Source organism: Microcaecilia unicolor, chromosome 3 (genome assembly GCF_901765095.1).
Source record: "Microcaecilia unicolor chromosome 3, aMicUni1.1, whole genome shotgun sequence".
NCBI lineage: Eukaryota > Metazoa > Chordata > Amphibia > Gymnophiona > Siphonopidae > Microcaecilia > Microcaecilia unicolor.
The window spans coordinates 169955970-169974573 of NC_044033.1; the positions used below are offsets into that span (position 1 = coordinate 169955970).

An 18604-nucleotide genomic window follows, 5' to 3' on the forward strand; every position below is an offset into this window, starting at 1 on the left:
TATTATTGAGAAGAATAGCTGATAAGGTGATTCTAAGTTACTAAAAGCTTTCTCATAGTGGAGAGAAGAGGGTTTTTATGGCCCGTTAAGGCCAGATTCTATATATGGCGCCTAAAGAATCAGAGCAGAAAACATTGCTGCCTAAGTGTGTTCTATAAGCGGTGCCTATATTTAGGTGCGATATATAGAATGTGCTTAGTTGATATCCTAGCACCTAAAACTATGCACCTCCATTTACACCAACGAAAATGTGGAATAAATCCCTGCGTGTAGATTTACGCGGACTGGGCCATATTCTGTAACAGTGCTCGTAAATTTTGGAACGCTCACGGAACGCCTTTATCCTTGCTGCTAATCATGCCCCTTTTTGCCTGTGTGCATTAAAATTTCGGCACAGTGCGTTACAGAATATGCTTAGCAAGTTGTGCATTTAAATTCTAATTATTGACAATTAGTGCTCATTGCTCGTTAAGACCTGTTATCAATGCTGATTAGCTTGTTAAGCCAATTAAGTTACGTGCCTTGTTATAGATTATTTCGGCGTGGAACGCTAGATGCAATATATAGAATCCAGGGGTAAATATATAGATGATATCTAGTCATTGAGAAGGTGCATCTATAATTAGACACCCAGATAGAAAAGAACGTCAATAATAAAAGTAAAGCAATTCATCCCAAGAGTATACAAACAACATCCAAGCTTCAGCCTCTTCAGGTCAATTGCACGGGAGACAGCAGAAACTCAACCACCCCAAGAATTTCTCCCCAAAATAAGATTTCAACCTAATTTTAAATAATAAGATTCCTCACGGATCCCCAGCGGTAACTGGTTTCACAAATATGGGGCATACCAGAAAAAAACACCTTACCTTGTAGAGATTAAACGAACTGAGGAGTGAGGAAGAAGTATTAACAGTGCTTTATCCTGTGATCTTAACACCCTAGAAGGAACATAATGCTGTAAAAAATCTGTCAGGTACCCAGGCTTTCCAGTAGACAATACCCAATGTACCATACATAGGACGAAATTCCATTGGAAGCCAGTGGTATTTAACATAAAGAGGGGTAACATGATCCCTCGTAGTCAATCATCCGAGTAAGCCGATTCCAGCATTCTGAACTGTACGCAGTCATTTAAGCAAACTGAGAAATATTCCCAAATAAATCACATTGCCATAATCCAACCAATGCAAGAATGAATGAAACACTGTCTCATCAAAAAAAGGGTGCACCGTTCTCAAGAATCTTAAAAAAAAAAGCGAACCCTGCATGCACAGCCTGAGAGATCTGCTCATCAAACTTCAATCCTGAATCAAGCCACACTCCCAAATACCTAAATGAATCCTGCAAAAATTGAAGTAATGCTATTGGACACGACAAATGTCCCACCAGCTTACGCGCTGCTCCATGCTCTGCCCCCTGCACGCTCACTGTTAAATGCATACAATGTAATGTATGCATGTAGTTAGAATATTGGCTTATACGTGTGTGTACATATATGCTGGTATTCTAATCTTCTCTGTGCCTAACTGACACATTAATGCTTAGCACTTTCTTTAGAGAATTACCCCAGAATGGCTTGCTAGGGTGAAGTTAACCTGAACATAATGTTAGGAAATGAGACAGCAAAGATGCAGCTTTGCAGAGTAAGATGCATTTTAGTCTGATTTCAATATCATTCACTGTTCGCTCTGTTTCATTTCATGGAAACAGAGGAAGCTCCGAGAAGTGTCTACGAAGTTCCAGCTCTTCCAGAAGCCTGCTAATTTTGAGCAGCGCATGCTGGATTGCAAGCGGGTGTTGGACGGTGTGAAAGCAGAACTGCATGTACTGGATGTGAAGGAAGTGGACCCTGATGTTATCCAGATTCACATGGATGGCTGTATGGTAAGACGGCATTGCGCTGTGTCAGAAATGGGCCTTTTTTACTAGTTTCTTCATATTTACTTTGCTGCTAACATCTGTGTTACCAATGGATCAGAGCTTCTCAGCCGTCTCCTGGAGGCATACTTGGCCAGTACCACAATGAATAAACATGCAATAGATTTTCATGCATTGCTTCCATTGTATGCAAACCTAGGGCATGTATATTCACTGAGGTGATCTTGAAAACCTCATTGGCTAGGAGTGCCTGTGAGAGAGGCCTGAGAAACAGTGATCTATACAGGGCTGTAGAGTCAGTACACCAAACCTTCAACTCCAATTCCTTTGTTTTTTTTACCATCTGACTCTGACTTCAACTGATGTTAGGCTTTAAGGGGTCAAAGTTTAGCTGACGGCAGTGAGCATTTTGCTGACCGCCGCCAGTGTTGTTCCTGGATAATTTATGCCGGGCCTTGTCAGGGCTTCCCCATTGAATATCTAGTTTATGTGACACTGGCTAACACATGGCCACTTAAGTCGATATTCACAATTTAAGCACTCATGGGTTGCCGTATAAAAATAGGACTGTGTTTTATGCGGTTACCCTGGCCAGTTATGTGCTGAGTACTGGGGCTGGAATGCCCCCAAAATAGCTGACTTTCACTTAGGCAGTAACCACTAATTTTCAGCAGCAATAACTGGTTACGTGTTAAAAATTACCAAACAAGCGATTTAACTGGTCTGCTGCAATTTCTGGCTAGTTAAATTTGTTTTAATATCGACCAGTAAATTTTACCGACTCCGACTCCAAAGCCCTGGATCTATAGCTGTACATAAGTACATAAGTGATGCCACACTGGGAAAAGACCAAGGGTCCATCGAGCCCAGCACCCTGTCCACGACAGCGGCCAATCCAGGCCAAGGACACCTAGCAGGCTTCCCAAAAGTATGTAGTTTTGTATTCTAATCATGGATATTTTCATGATCCTTAGCACTGCTGGCAGAATCTCGGATGACAGACAGCATTCAGTCAGTGAATTAAAGTGTTTTGGTTTTTTTTTTTTTTCTCTTTAGAAACTCTATAAAACCCTCAGCGAGGTAAAGCTTGAAGTGGAGACTGTGATCAAGACAGGAAGGCAGATAGTGCAGAAACAGCAGACAGACAATCCGAAGGCGATGGATGAGCAACTGACGGCTTTGAAACTTCTCTACAATGATCTGGGTGCCCAGGTGAGGAGGCATCAAATAGATTTGCACTACAGTGTGAATGCTGTTTTCCATTTAAAGCATTTAAAGCAAACTGTTGCCAATTCATAGCTCTGTTATTTCCTGTTTTGTCTTAATCCAGGGTGTCTTTCTTTTGCCCAAATACGTTTAACTTTCTTCACCAAATAAAGCCTGAAGAATTATGTTCAATTATCAGAATGCATTTAAAGCTGCTTTTCAGTGCATGTTTGGAGATGCCTATGCTTAGAACATAAGAATAGCCATACTGGGGCAGACAGATGGTCCATCTAGCCTAGTATCCTGCTTCCAACAGTGGCCATTCCAGGTCACAAGTACCTGGCAGAATCCCAAAGAGCAGGATTCATTCTACTGATGATCCCAGGGATAATCAGTGGCTTCCCCATGTGTATCTCAATAGCAGACTATGGACTTTTCCTCCAGGAACTTTTGCAAACCTTTTTTAAACCCAGATATATTAGCTGCTGTTACCACATCCTCTAGCAGTGAGTTCCAGAGCTAACAGTCACATCTTTTCCCAGGGTACGATTGCAGTGCATGTATTAGTTCTGCAGTGCCACTGTGATCTCTGGGCCACTTGCTTGTGGGTTACAGCCGTCGATTTGTTTCCTGATGGACTTCCCTCAGATTTCAAATGTTGAAGACTAGTTATCCTCTAGCTCTGTATTTTTTCAGGGCAGTCTGATGGCGCCTTTGTTTTACCCTGCCACATGAATGAATGTGCAGTCCTGTGGCTTATAGAGAAATCAGAATTACTAACTCTGGGGGAGGTGGTATGGAGATACAACACAGAACTAGATCAGTATTTCCACTGGGTAATTCCAATAAAAAAATAGTGCTACCTATGTGGGTTGTGACCAGGATCAGGACAGTGGCTTCCCAGTCTTGTTTTATAAGCAACAAAGTGAAAAATCAGGGCTGACCTTTTATAAAGCTCGCCTCTGAGTCATTTAAGAAATTTGTTTTTACCATTTTTGCTGCTCTAAACACTTGGAAAAAAAATAGTATGAGAGGCTGCTTATAGCTTTTGATTTCCACATCTTTGCCCAAGTGGAATGGAGGAATAGCCTAGTAGATAGTGCAGTGGAGAAGAGAAGGGCGACAAAAATGATAAAGGGGATGAGACGACTTCCCTATTAGGAAAGGCTGATGCGGCTAGGGCTCTTCAGCTTGGAGAAAAGATGGCTGAGGGGAGATATGATAGAGATCTATAAAATAATGAGTGGAGTTGAATGGGTAGACGTGAATCGTTTGTTTACTCTTTCCAAAAATACTAGGACTAGGGGGCATGCGATGAAGCTACAAAATAGTAAATTTAATATGAAAAGGAGGAAATCTTTCTTCACTCAACGTGTAATTAAACTCTGGAATTCGTTGCCAGAGAATGTGGTAAAGGCGGTTAGCTTAGCTTTAGGAAGTCGTCCAAACCTTTTTAAAACTCCACTAAGCTAACCGCCTTTACCACATTCTCTGGCAACGAATTCCAGAGTTTAATTACACGTTTAATTACATCAGTGGATGTTTCATGAGTTTAGGTTCCCGTCCACTCCCCCACCCCGTCAACTACCATAGGTTTCTGCCATAGAATATCTATATAGACTTTTGCGTGTGAGGATATATATATTTTTTTAATGCATTGTGATTGGCTGTGGCTGTCTAAGAGGATTAGTCATTTTAAAAATAGTCTGTGTTCTCTCTTACTAATAATCAAAATCCCTCATTTGCCCAAGCATCTTCTCCATAGAGAGGCACTAGACTCTTAGAGATCATTCTAGACTTTTTGGGCAGGCTGACTTGTTATGATCACCTTAACTAGAAGGAAAAAGCTTTTTGTCTCCTCTGTATTAGAAGCTGTAAAACGGATGCACTTAAATATTTAAAGAAAAGTGAAAATACGGTAATAGAAGCTAAAATTGCATGCTGAACTTTTTAACAGTGAATTAATGTGGACATTGGAAGAACAATTTGTTGCTATAAGGTATTTATATGTAAATAATGTGTTTTGCAACATTTGGCTGCTGTCACCAGGGACAAGATGTCAAGATGTTTTAGTTAAGCTGAAATACCTTGTCATATTTTAAGGAAAAACTATACTTTTATTTAGGAGATGATTTGCAGCACTTCTGATGAAGTGTACTCTGGTCCTCAAAAGCTCAGGCCTCAATGAATTGGGTAGTGTATAAGGTGCCACCAGCCTCTGGCATTTTGCTACTGTAGACTAACGAAGTTTATTTTATTTCCAGCGCTTGATATACTGCAAATTATCCATTAGTCAACTATCCGGTTTACAATTTAAAACTAGTCAGGGCAACAGACTAGGGATAGAGGCCAAAAGATTCAGTAAACAGATGGGTTTTGAGGAGTGCTTTGAATTTGGGATGTGAGGGTTCCAAATGGAGTTGAGGAGGTGCAGAATTCCACAAGAAAGGGCCTAAGTAACTGAAACTGGTCTCAAGGGAGATGGGCAGACGAAAAGAGGGAAGAGAAGAGCACAGAGAGCGAGTGGGAACATAGGGGATAAGTAAAGAGGTGAGGTAAGCCGGGGCAAGCAGAAGGTGAGACTTGAAGACTAGACAAAGAAGCTTAAACTTAATGCGAGTGGTAACAGGGAGCCAGTGTTCAGAGCGAAGAAGAGGGGTCACATGATTGAAGCGGTGAGCACAATGGAGAATTTTAACAGTGGTTGACTGGATTAACCGAAGACGCTTGAATAAGTAGAGGGGAAGATCAGCATAAAGAGAGTTACAGCAGTCAATGCATAATACTACAAGAGATAGAAGGAAAGTGCGCAAGAGTGAGGGGTCAAGCAGTGAGTGCAATGGACAGATGTAATGCGAGGCGAAAAAAAGCAGAACGGATAACATAGTCAATCTGAGTCTTAAAGGACAGCTGAGGATCCAAGGATTTTCACAGAGTCATAAAGGGGGAGAGGCTGTCCATCGATCATGGATGAGGGGGAGGGGCATAGAAACATGGGGCCAGGAAAAAAGAATGGCCTCCCAATTAGAGGTGTTGAGGAAAAGAATCTTCTTCAGCCAGAAGGAAACAGGCACAAAGCAGTTGTTGAGAGCAGACTGTACTGTGGTAGGATGTGAAAAGTGAAAAAGAATTTGTTATCCCCCTTTATAGAATACTGTGAATTACCTGTGTCACTTTGTGGCAGCTAGGCACGCCAGCTTATGTCTGCCATTGTTATAGCGTAAGAGAGCACACTTAAACATTTGCACACTAGTGCTGACATACACTAATATTCTATAACGGAATCTTGGCACCAAGATACTGTTGTAGAATTCACGCTAAATGCTTGGCATTGGGGCTCCTAAACTGAGGGGCCAATTTATAGAATTTCCCTGTAACTCGTTTTTGGATACAGTTGAAGAATCTAAACTTCTCTACAGAGACTATAGAGTCTGTTGTTTGTATAGACCATCCAACAGTATCCAAGATGGTAATGGCTTTTTGTCACTAATGACCTTAGATCAGCGGTTCTCAAACTTTCTCAGTTCACGGCGTCCCTAGGCCACGCATTTCCTTTCAGATCTCTCACACCCTCCCCCTCCCCCTCGCCCAACGGTGTTGAGTCCTACGTTTGCTGGTGGCAGTGCCCAAGCTCCACCAGCTGAATAGGTTGGCTGCCTGAGGCCCAAGCTCCATGGTGCCTGAGCAGCAAGCAAAATGACAGCATGCTTCAGCTGCCGATGCCGACACTCCCGCAGTCAGTGTCTTACCCCTCTCTCTGATCCTTCTATCCAGTGCCTGCCCCCTCTGTCTTCCCATTTCCATCCAGCGTCTGCCCCCTCTCTCTGATCCTTCCAACCAGAGAGTGACCTCTCTCCCACTGCCACCCTCGCTGCTGCTGCTGTTCCAGACCAGCAATGGCGGCGGCAAAACAAAGTACAGCCATTGAGGGACCTCAGTGTACGTATTTTTGGCTGCCGGCTCCACCCTGGAATAGGAAATGATATTGGAGGAATGGGACCGGCAGCTGCGAATATGTACACTTCGACTTCAGAATGGCTGTCTTTTGTTTTGCTGCTGCTGGTTGTCTGGAACAGCAGCAGCAGCGAGGATGACGTGAGCAAGGAGGTGAGGCGCAGGTCCCGGTGTGTCTGCTATGTACCTTAGAGAGAACATTGTCGTGGCACTCCTGTGAGTTTGCTGCGGTGTACCAGGGCACCACAGTGCAGAGTTTGGGAACCGCTGCCTTAGATGAAAGGTAAAAGATGAGACTTGTGAGACCCGATCTTCTGGCACTGCACAGTTCATGCTTACAGTGAACTAAGTTGTGTTGGGGAAGTAGGAATCCTGCTATAAGCATTGTGAAGCTTCTGAGGGCCAGAAAAAAGCACTTGATGGGCCAGGTTGGACAAGCCTGATTTAAAGCATTACAAATAACATTTAACAGCTAATCAGACTTAAATGCATCCTCTTCTGGAGACGAATGTGAGACAAGGACACAGTGAAGTTGTTTCCTTGAGTGCTAAAGCGTTTTGCAAGTACTGGAAGGATCAGAGGTGTCCTAGGTCTGAATTTGTTGGGTTCTTTCCTGCAGGTGACTGAAGGAAAACAGGATCTGGAGCGGGCCTGCCAGCTGTCGCGGAAGCTGAAGAAAGAGGCAGCCTCGCTGTCCGAATGGCTGACTGCCACTGAGTCTGAGCTGGTGCAGAAATCGGCTGCTGAGAGCCTGCTGGCTGATTTGGATACAGAAATTGCTTGGGCTAAAGTAAGGAAGCTTTACGGTTTTACCTTTTGCAGGTGTGCTTTTGCTACTGCATGTTAGCTCAAAGCTCGTAAAGCATATATACATGTGTGTGTTTATATATGTGTATCAGCTCAGGACAGCTTAATAAAATAGCTGTTGCATCTATCTAAAAATATAGCTTGGATAGGAAAACTTTCTTCAGTGTGTTTGCAGCTACCACGTCTGTGTAGGCAGAGACTGAAAAGGAGTAATAGAAGGTAGTGTTCACAAAAGCATGAAACAGCATTCGCAGGGGAAGTAACAGAGTTAGGAAATCTGCGGAGGACCCTGGGTTGTGGGGAACTGCGTGAAAAGCCGGAGATCATACATGTACTAATGGGGAGGAAGGATTTGAATGGCTGCACCCATCTGTTTGTGCGCCATAGTACCTCATGATTTTAGAGAGGCCACACACTGACACAGTTCTCAGTTCTCCAGCATTGAAGAAGAAGGTTGTGTGGTATTGCTAGAGGGAGGAAGGAGGGTTTCCATTACTCTGAAAAGTTTGGTTTTGCTATTGCTTCAGTTACTTTGCTTCCTCTTCAGTGGGGAGCAGAACTACGGGGTGGGGTAAAAACAAAGTAACCCCCTAGATTATTTTTGCTGTTTTCTTAGCAACTGCTTGGAATTTTGGTGTGAAATTTTACAGCTTTATTTGTTGTTACTATCTATATTTATGTGGTAAGTGAAATATCTTTAATCACGGCGATGTTACAGACTTCTTAGCGTGACCACCCAACAATGTTCACACATTCAAAAAATGCTTGCACTATAAAACTACCATTATTTGGGGAGGGAAAAAAAGAACAGAACAAAAACCTAGAGTACCGGCTTACTGTTAAATGATGCCACAGTGACATAGGCATTTTTCTGGGGATCGAGGTAGCTGCAAACAGTTGCCAAACTCAAGGAAGCCCTGCAGATGCACAGGGACTGATCGACAAGTGTATTAAGAACTTTCCAAAGCGACTAAAGGCCTGTGTTAAAGCCTGGGGGTGGACAATTTAAGTATTCACAGTGACTGTGAAATTCTGTCACGTTGTTAATTAGTAAAATAATTAAATCGCTTCTTTTTCAAATTCAATGTCTGAAGAGTATATCCTGCAGATCCGTAAAAACTGACTTATAGGTAAATTCTGTCTCAAACAAAATGGATGAAAGCTACCAAAATGTAAAAAGGTATTTTGTGCCATATACTTCCAATATAAGGTAGTACCAATGTGGTCATCCAGTCTATATACAGTTACATCCAAAATATCAATTTTATGTTTGTCATAATTCATGGTAAACTGCAAATGTAATGTCACACTATTAATCCACTGCAAATAATTCTTTAGTTTCTGTTCTGACTAGAGAGCTGCACGGCTTCCGTCCCCGCGGGAATCCCGCGGAACCCGCGGGATTCCCGCGGGGATGGAGGCAGTTCCTGCGGGGTTCCCGCGGGGATGGAAACAGTTCTGCGGGGTTCCCGCGGGGACGGAGGCAGTTCCTGCGGGGTTCCCACGGGGATGGAACCAGTTCTGTGGGCTTCCCGTAGAAGTGTAAGCTGCACCTGCACCAGCCTCTCATCTACCGAATACCAATTTATTTGAGTGCTGTGTCCTCCTCCTCTTCTTCCTTGCTTTAACAGCATAAATGTGGAAAGTCTTCCATTAAGGAGGTGGTAGAGTCACAAATGATGACGGAATTCAAAAAGGCGTGGGATGAACATAGAGGATCTCTAATTAGAAAATGGAAGTTATATAAAAAGCTAACCTTAAATGGCTGCATGTGTGTGGATGTGTCAAGTGACACTTAGATGGCAACTCTGGCTGTGATGAACTAGAGCTGATACCTGGCAGACTTGTATGGTCTGTGTCTCATACATGGCAATCTGGTTTAGGATGGGCTGGAAAGGGCTTAGACAGCAACTTCAGTGGCTGGAACATGAGGACAGTGCTGGACAGACTTTTACGGTCTGTGTCCCACAAATGAGAAGACGAATAGACTGGAGTGAGCTTCAACGGCAACTCCAGTAGTTGGAACATAAGGATAGGAATGTGTAAAAAAAGTGGGAGTACGACCAAGGAAACCAGAAACTGGAAGATGTTCTTGACAACAATTTATTGAAAATTTGAAGACTCGACACGTCGTGTTTCGGCCGTCAGGAATTCTCTGTCTGTTGGGGGATTGCTAGTGAAGTGTTTTAGCTTATATCGAAAGTGCTTTCCGTGGCCAACCCTCAAGATTTGAAGCGGTCTATGCAGTTCATACTTGCACAGTGTTTCTTTGCCAGTCAGAATCCAGGGCTTAATTGTGGAGAAGTTTGCCATTTGAAGCCCTGCGCAGTGAGAACAACTTTGTGGCAGGGTCCTTCAGGATCTCTGACTATCCCAGAATGAACCCAAGTTTTACAGAATAAGAGCTTTTCGGTGTGCGAGCAGCGCTCCTGACGAACTTTTTCAAAACAGTCTTTCTTAAGACTACCACGCTACTTCTTAAGAATCAACCTCATCATTGTTTAGCAACTCTCCGTGCAAAAGACTACTGATATATCCTTAGAGGTTTTCCATCGTCATTGCTCTGCAGCACTTTGCACAGGCCTGACGGCCGAAACACGACGTGTCGAGTCTTCAAATTTTCAATAAATTGTTGTCAAGAACATCTTCCAGTTTCTGGTTTCCTTGGTCGTACTCCCACTTTTTTTACACATTCTTGTTTTTACCGTGGGGTGCTTGAGTTTTCCACTTACCGGTGGATCTTCTCTCACATAAGGATAGGGCCAGATAGACTTCTGTGGTCTTTGTTCCAGAAGAACGGAAGAAAGACCATAATCAAGTATATAATATCACACTCGTTGATTTAATGATGACTTGATCACGAGTGTGACTATTGGCAGAGTGGATGGACCGTTCAGGTCTATTTGCTGTCACTTACTTTGTTACTATTAATCCTCTTTGCTACCAGACTTGTGTCAGACCTCAGCTCTGACACAGGCACAAGAATCAGATGTCACCTAACCTACTGGCGCGTGCATGTGGCGGCCTCTCAGCACACACTGCCAGTAAATCAGAGACAAATCTTACATGTGCACACCAGAGTGTTCCAAGTTTCAGCTTCCACTCCTTCCTTGCCTACAGTGCTGTGGCTCAAATCCAGAGAGAGACTGAGGGAGCTGACTGGAACTTTCTTTTATGTACTATTAAATTCTTACGGGGATAGGTGGGGATGGGTTAAATTCTTACGGGGACGGGTGGGGACGGGTTGGGATGGTTTAAATTTTTGCGGGGATGGGTGGGGATGGGTAAGATTCCAGTGGGGACGGGCGGGGACGGGTAAGATTCCAGCGGGGACGGGCGGGGACGGGTAAGATTTCTGTCCCCGTGCAACTCTCTAGTTCTGACCCTGTCCAAAGAAAAAAATATATCATCCAGGAACCTCTTCCAACAGATGATATTTGAAAAACAAGAGAAACCATAGATGTACTTTTCTTCAAAATCTGCCACAAATAAGGTTGCTGCTGAGGGCACCAACGATGTCTTTATGTGTATGGTGTACAGCACTGCGTATGCCTTGTAGCGCTATAGAAGTGTTAAGTAGTAGTATTGTCCAAAGTCACAACAATAACCATATCAACTTCATTAAGGAATTGACTAGTATCCTGTACACATGATACTACTTTTCTAGCTGAAGGTTTCAAAAATAAATCAAGATACTTACTTAGCAGTTCTAGTGTTGTGCCATTCAAGGACACAATGGGTCGACCAGGGGAATGCAAAACATCCTTATGAACTTCTGGTAAAAAATAAATGCGCGGCTGGCTTACACATAAATATGAAAAAGGGAAGCGGAGGCCGCACTTCACCGAGATGGGCCCAGGCCGGCAGTGGAGATTATCGATCAAATTCATAGACTGCGAACACAGATAAATGAGTTGGAGCTGGCGGACTTGGCAGAAAAACTTCAGCGGGTCCGCCAGTCCCACTTTGAATTTGGCAATAAAGCCAGCCGGCTTTTGGCTTATAAACTTAAACAAACTACACTCCGGAACGTGGTGGTGAGTCTAAAAGATGAGGGAGGGATAACACGCGTAGACCCCGAGTATATTGAGGCGGCATTTGGGGACTTTTATAAAACACTATATATGGCAGGGGAGGAGGTACCGGAAGAGGAAATGGAGAACTATTTTGCGGATATAGAACTCCCTAAACTAGCAGTTAGTGCAGACCAAGTCCTGTCACAACCAATTGAGCTAGAGGAGCTCCTGCGGGCTCTCAAGGAGCTTCCTATAGGTAAGGCACTGGGGCCCGACGGATTCACCAACAAATTTTATAAGGTGTTTGGGGGGGGTGTTGGCTCCACTGTTATTAAGGGTCTTCAATTCGCTTGAATTTAGTCAGGAGCTCCCCCCCACATGGAATTTGGCTAGCATTACAGTTATCCCTAAGCCGGGAAAAGACCCGCAATTATGTGCATCATACAGGCCGATCTCTTTGTTGGGGGTAGATTATAAGATCTTTACAAATATTTTAGCGACCAGACTCCAGAGATACCTCCCAACGCTAATTCATGAAGACCAAACGGGTTTTGTACATGGAAGACAGACTTTTGATAACATCCGCAGGGCCCTCCACATGATACATCACACACAGGAACATAAACTTTCTATGTGCCTGCTATCCCTTGACGCAGAGAAGGCATTCGACCGGGTGAGCTGGCCTTTCCTGTTTACAGTCTTGGGTAGGATGGGTTTCACCGGGCGATTCACACACTGGCTTAAACTGATCTATAAGGCACCCTTAGCATCGATAAGGGTAAATGGGAGACTCTCCAAGCCATTTCAACTACATAGGGGGACCCGACAAGGTTGTGCGCTATCACCATTGCTCTTCGCGATAGTCATGGAACCATTGGCTATTCAGATACGAACGCACCCTGATATCAGGGGACCACGGGTGGGGGGCCTGGAAACACGGGCGCTCCTCTTCGCGGATGACATACTACTTATGCTGCGGGAGCCAGGACCCGCAATTCCGAAGATACAAGAGTTGCTCCAGTCGTATTGGAGAGTGTCTGGCTTCAAGGTTAACCTAGACAAGTCAGAAGCGTTAGATATAAATATCCCAACCTCACAAAAAGCACAGTTGCAGACTACTTCCCCATTTCGATGGGCTGCACGACATATTAGATATCTGGGAGTCAATATTCCGAGGAGTTTGGATGAGCTATGCCAATCAAATTTCCCAGAAATGGTAAAAAGGCTCTTTACAGAACTACATCGATGGGAGGGATTGACACTGTCTTGGAGTGGGAGGATCAATGCAGTTAAGATGGTTATATTACCTAGAATTTTGTATCTCTTTATGGCCCTGCCCATAGCCATCCCAGATAGTTTTTTGCGAGGCCTCCAGAGCAAGGTATTCTCATTTATCTGGAGAAAACGACCCCCGAGGGTGAAAAGAGAAGTCATGTACCAATCGAAAGAGAGGGGAGGGATGGGAGTTCCTTCCTTCACACACTACTTACAAGCAGCCCACCTTAGAGTAATAGCTACATGGCTTCAAGATACAGGGAAGGCCTGGACAAGGGTGGAACAAAAATGGATGGGACCTTTCCCGCTACGAGCTATCCCCTGGTTATCGCGGGAAGATTTAGGAGAAATAATCAAGGGAAGCCCGCCTATGATGCGCTGGCCTCTATTGACGTGGAGTAAGATAAGGGGACACTTTTTCCCGGGGCAAATATATTATAGGCATATGTTCCTTCGCTTTGCTCCCCAGTTCAGACCGGGCAAGCAAGATATAGCTTTCCAGCGATGGGAGGAGATGGGGCTCTATGAATTAGGCCAAATGTGGGAAACGGATAAGACGGTGCCATTCCAAGAATTATGTCAGGAGCATGGCCTCTCTCCCCTGCAAGCTTTTCAGTACTATCAAGTGAAGGATTTTATAGCTCGCAGAGCACAGGATGAGTTAAAGCTACCAGAAACTAAATTGGAGGAGGGGATGATGAAGGGAGGAGGAAGGGGTAGCATCTCAAGAATATATAGGGCACTATTTCTACATGCTAACCCAGTGGAGCGATACCTATCAAGGTGGGAGAAGGCCATGGGGGAAACCTACACAAAGCCCCAGTGGAAAGTGGCACTTAGATCTCTGCTAGCAGTCTCGGTGTCTAGTGCCTTAACTGAAAACGGTCACAAAATATTATACAGCTGGTACTATACTCCCCATCGCTTGGTTAAAATGTTTAAAACAGGGTCAGCTTTGTGCTGGAGGCAATGTGGAGTAGCGGGGGATATGACTCATGTGTGGTGGGCATGCACGCATGCGCAGGAGTATTGGGGGGAGATATTGAAGTTTCTAGTGAAGTTACAGGAGTGCACTACCAGATGAGAATGGACTACTGCATACTCCATTTTAGACCTACAGGAATTCCTAATGCCATACACCGCTTTGCTGTACAACTATTCGTGGCCGCCAAATTGGTGCTGGCGGCGGCATGGAAGCAACCTATACTTCCGGAACTGCGGTCAGTGTTGCGGAAACTGGACTATATTCATTTGATGTCGAAGTTGACAGCTTTACGCACTGGCCGTATTCCGCAGTACCATAAAACGTGGAACCCTTATGAACAATGGTTAACCTCTCGGACACCCCAGATCGATGTGTCACATGGACAAGTCTAAAGAGAATTGGTCACAAAACTTCCTAAGAGGAGGGAATACAATAGGGGAGGGAGGGTACTAGTTGGAAACATGTTAGTTGAAAGAGGAATTCTAATTTCTGTACAAAGATAAAGTGTGGATATTGTTATGTTTCTAATGGAAAATAATAAAACAAACTTGGAAAAAAAAAAAAAATAAATATGAAAAAGGGAAGGAGTAGTGTGATCAACAGGAGACGTAATGATGAAGTAAAAATCTTTAATCGATATTAAAAGACTCGACACGGCACTGTGTTTTGGCAAACTGCCTGATTCAGGAGTCTAAAACACAACAAATAAAATTATACAATTATATAAAAATATTTTGCTTAAAATTTTTTTTAATCATATGAAAAAATAATAATCATATTTATTTTTTACATTTGTACCCCGCGCTTTCCCACTCATGGCAGGCTCAATGCGGCTTGTATATATACACACATTAAAAAAGGAGATAAAAATGTATAACAGAACGAAAACACATGTGAGCAGGAGGAAGGTGTGAAATCTTAGTGATCAAATATATGTGAAAAACATTGCATGGATATGTGCTTGTAAATAATGATTAACATAGTATGAAAATTCAAACCAGAAGTAATGCCATATATGGTGACCATTATATGAATATGTGCTTGTATGTAAAGATAAGAAAAAATAATCAAGAAATGGTAGTTGAGCCTATTGGGGTAAATCAGTGTGACAAATAACATATATATCTGTCTAAAAAAAAGGGGGGGGGGAACAGGTTAGTTAAACTAACCTGTAATGTGGTGAAGTGCAATGAAAAGATGCTAAAAAAGGATAACAGGGTCGAGTCTGAAAAAAATAATGTAAAATTACAAAGGTGACAAAAGACGTCATGAATGAATGAGGGAAGTGCTTGCAGTGGAAAAATAGGATAGGATGTATCACATACCTTTAGAAAGACTTGGCAATACTGGTACACCATTAAAGATTGTTGCCAGAGCTGAAGTGCAACTGTGTGGGGGAAAAGAAGGATAAGATGTTGGAAAAGCTCACAAAATTGCATAGAAAACAGGAGGAGGAGTTCTGTGAATGTCAGAGAAAAAGAGACTCGGTAGCAAAAGAGTGAGAAAGGGTGTGTAAAAAAAGGGGACAGTTAAAAGACTGGGGGTGCAGCAGTGAGCGGTCATAAAATACAAAGAGGATGCCAGGAGCCTAAGAAATAAGATGGGGGAGTTGGAATATATTGCACTAAATGAAAAATTAGATATAATAGGCATCTCTGAGACCTGGTGGAAGGAGGATAACCAGTGGGACACTGTCATACCGGGGTACAAATTATATCGTAGTGATAGGGTGAATCGGATTGGTGGAGGGGTAGCATTGTATATTAACGAGAGCCTTGAATCAAATAGATTGAAAATTCTGCAGGAAACAAAACACTCCTTGGAATCACTGTGGATTGAAATTCCATGTGCAAAGGGGAAAAGGATAGTGATAGGAGTGTACTACCGTCCGCCTGGCCAGGACGAACAGACGGATGCGGAAATGTTAAAGGAAATCAGGGACGCAAACAAACTGGGCAACACAATAATAATGGGGGATTTCAATTACCCACATATAGACTGGGTTAATGTAACATCTGTACACGCAAGGGACATAAGATTTCTTGATGAAATCAAGGACAGCTTCATGGAACAGCTAGTTCAGGAGCCGACAAGAGAAGGAAAAATACTAGACTTAGTCCTTAGTGGTGCTCATGATCTAGTGCAGGGGGTAACGATACGAGGGCCGCTTGATAACAGTGATCATAATATGATCGGTTTTGATATTGGCATTGAAGGAAGTGAAACTAGGAAATCAAGTACGCTAGCGTTTAACTATAGAAAAGGTGATTACGACAAAATGAGAAAAATGGTGAAAAAAAGACTGAAAGGAGCAGCTCGCAGAGTAAAAAAACTTGCATCAGGCGTGGATGCTGTTTAAAAACACCATCCTGGAGGTTCAGGACAAATATATTCCACGTATTAGAAAAAAGGGAAAAAAGACTAAACGTCAGCCGGCGTGGCTAAACAGTAAGATAAAGGAAATCATTAGAGCCAAAAAACAATCCTTCAGAAAGTGGAGAAGAGAACCAACTGAAAGTAACAGGATAGATCATAAGGAATGCCAAGCCAAATGCAAAGCGGAGATAAGGAGGGCAAAAAAGGACTTTGAGAAGAAATTAGCGTTGGAAGCAAAAATACATAGTAAAAATTTTTTTAGATACATTAAAAGCAGGAAACCGGCCAAAGAGTCGGTTGGGCCGCTGGACGAAAATGGTGTTAAAGGGGCGATCAAGGAGGACAAAGCCGTAGCGGAGAAATTAAATGAATTCTTTGCTTCGGTCTTCACCGAGGAGGATTTGGGGGGGACACCGGTGCCGGAAAGAATATTTGAAGCGGGGGAGTCGGAGAAACTAAACAAATTCTCTGTAACCTTGGAGGATGTAATGGGTCAGTTCAGCAAGCTGAAGAGTAGTAAATCACCGGGACCTGATGGTATTCATCCCAGAGTATTAATAGAACTAAAAAATGAACTTGCGGAGCTACTGTTAGAAATATGCAATCTGTCCCTAAATTCGAGTGTAGTACCGGAAGACTGGAGGGTAGCCAATGTTACTCCGATTTTTAAGAAGGGTTCCAGAGGAGATCCGGGAAATTATAGACCGGTGAGTCTGACGTCGGTGCCGGGCAAGATGGTGGAGGCTATTATTAAGAATAAAATTGCAGAGCATATACAAAAACATGGACTGATGAGACAAAGTCAGCACGGATTTAGTGAAGGGAAGTCTTGCCTCACCAATCTAATGCATTTTTTTGAGGGGGTAAGCAAACATGTGGACAATGGGGAGCCGGTTGATATTGTATATCTGGATTTTCAGAAGGCGTTTGACAAAGTGCCGCACGAAAGACTCATGAAGAAATTGCAGAGTCATGGAATCGGAGGTAGGGTATTATTATGGATTAAGAACTGGTTGAAAGATAGGAAGCAGAGAGTAGGATTGCGTGGCCAGTATTCTCAGTGGAGGAGGGTAGTTAGTGGGGTCCCGCAGGGGTCTGTGCTGGGTCCGTTGCTTTTTAATGTATTTATAAATGACCTAGAGATGGGAATAACTAGTGAGGTAATTAAATTCGCCGATGACACAAAATTATTCAGGGTCGTCAAGTCGCAGGAGGAATGTGAACGATTACAGGAGGACCTTGCGAGACTGGGAGAATGGGCGTGCAAGTGGCAGATGAAGTTCAATGTTGACAAGTGCAAAGTGATGCATGTGGGTAAGAGGAACCCGAATTATAGCTACGTCTTGCAAGGTTCCGCGTTAGGAGTTACGGATCAAGAAAGGGATCTGGGTGTCGTCGTCGATGATACGCTGAAACCTTCTGCTCAGTGTGCTGCTGCGGCTAGGAAAGCGAATAGAATGTTGGGTGTTATTAGGAAGGGTATGGAGTCCAGGTGTGCGGATGTTATAATGCCGTTGTATCGCTCCATGGTGCGACCGCACCTGGAGTATTGTGTTCAGTACTGGTCTCCGTATCTCAAAAAAGATATAGTAGAATTGGAAAAGGTACAGCGAAGGGCGACGAAAATGATAGTGGGGATGGGACGACTTTCCTATGAAGAGAGGCTGAGAAGGCTAGGGCTTTTCAGCTTGGAGAAGAGACGGCTGAGGGGAGATATGATAGAAGTGTATAAAATAATGAGTGGAATGGATCGGGTGGATGTGAAGCGACTGTTCACGCTATCCAAAAATACTAGGACTAGAGGGCATGAGTTGAAGCTACAGTGTGGTAAATTTAAAACGAATCGGAGAAAATTTTTCTTCACCCAACGTGTAATTAGACTCTGGAATTCGTTGCCGGAGAACGTGGTACGGGCGGTTAGCTTGACGGAGTTTAAAAAGGGGTTAGATAGATTCCTAAAGGACAAGTCCATAGACCGCTATTAAATGGACTTGGAAAAATTCCGCATTTTTAGGTATAACTTGTCTGGAATGTTTTTACGTTTGGGGAGCGTGCCAGGTGCCCTTGACCTGGATTGGCCACTGTCGGTGACAGGATGCTGGGC

General features: G+C 43.5%; 1 protein-coding gene across 7 annotated transcripts in view; it reads left to right on the forward strand.

The window, feature by feature from the left end:
* LOC115465822 (utrophin-like) overlaps positions 1–18604 on the forward strand; it is a 1296369-nt gene that overhangs the window by 393349 nt on the left and 884416 nt on the right. For all 7 annotated transcript variants that reach the window (XM_030196568.1, XM_030196575.1, XM_030196573.1 and 4 more), the window contains 3 exons: positions 1714–1887; positions 2938–3093; positions 7661–7831. In XM_030196568.1, the coding sequence (XP_030052428.1) occupies positions 1714–1887; positions 2938–3093; positions 7661–7831 (501 nt within the window). The remainder of the gene's footprint in view (positions 1–1713; positions 1888–2937; positions 3094–7660; positions 7832–18604) is intronic.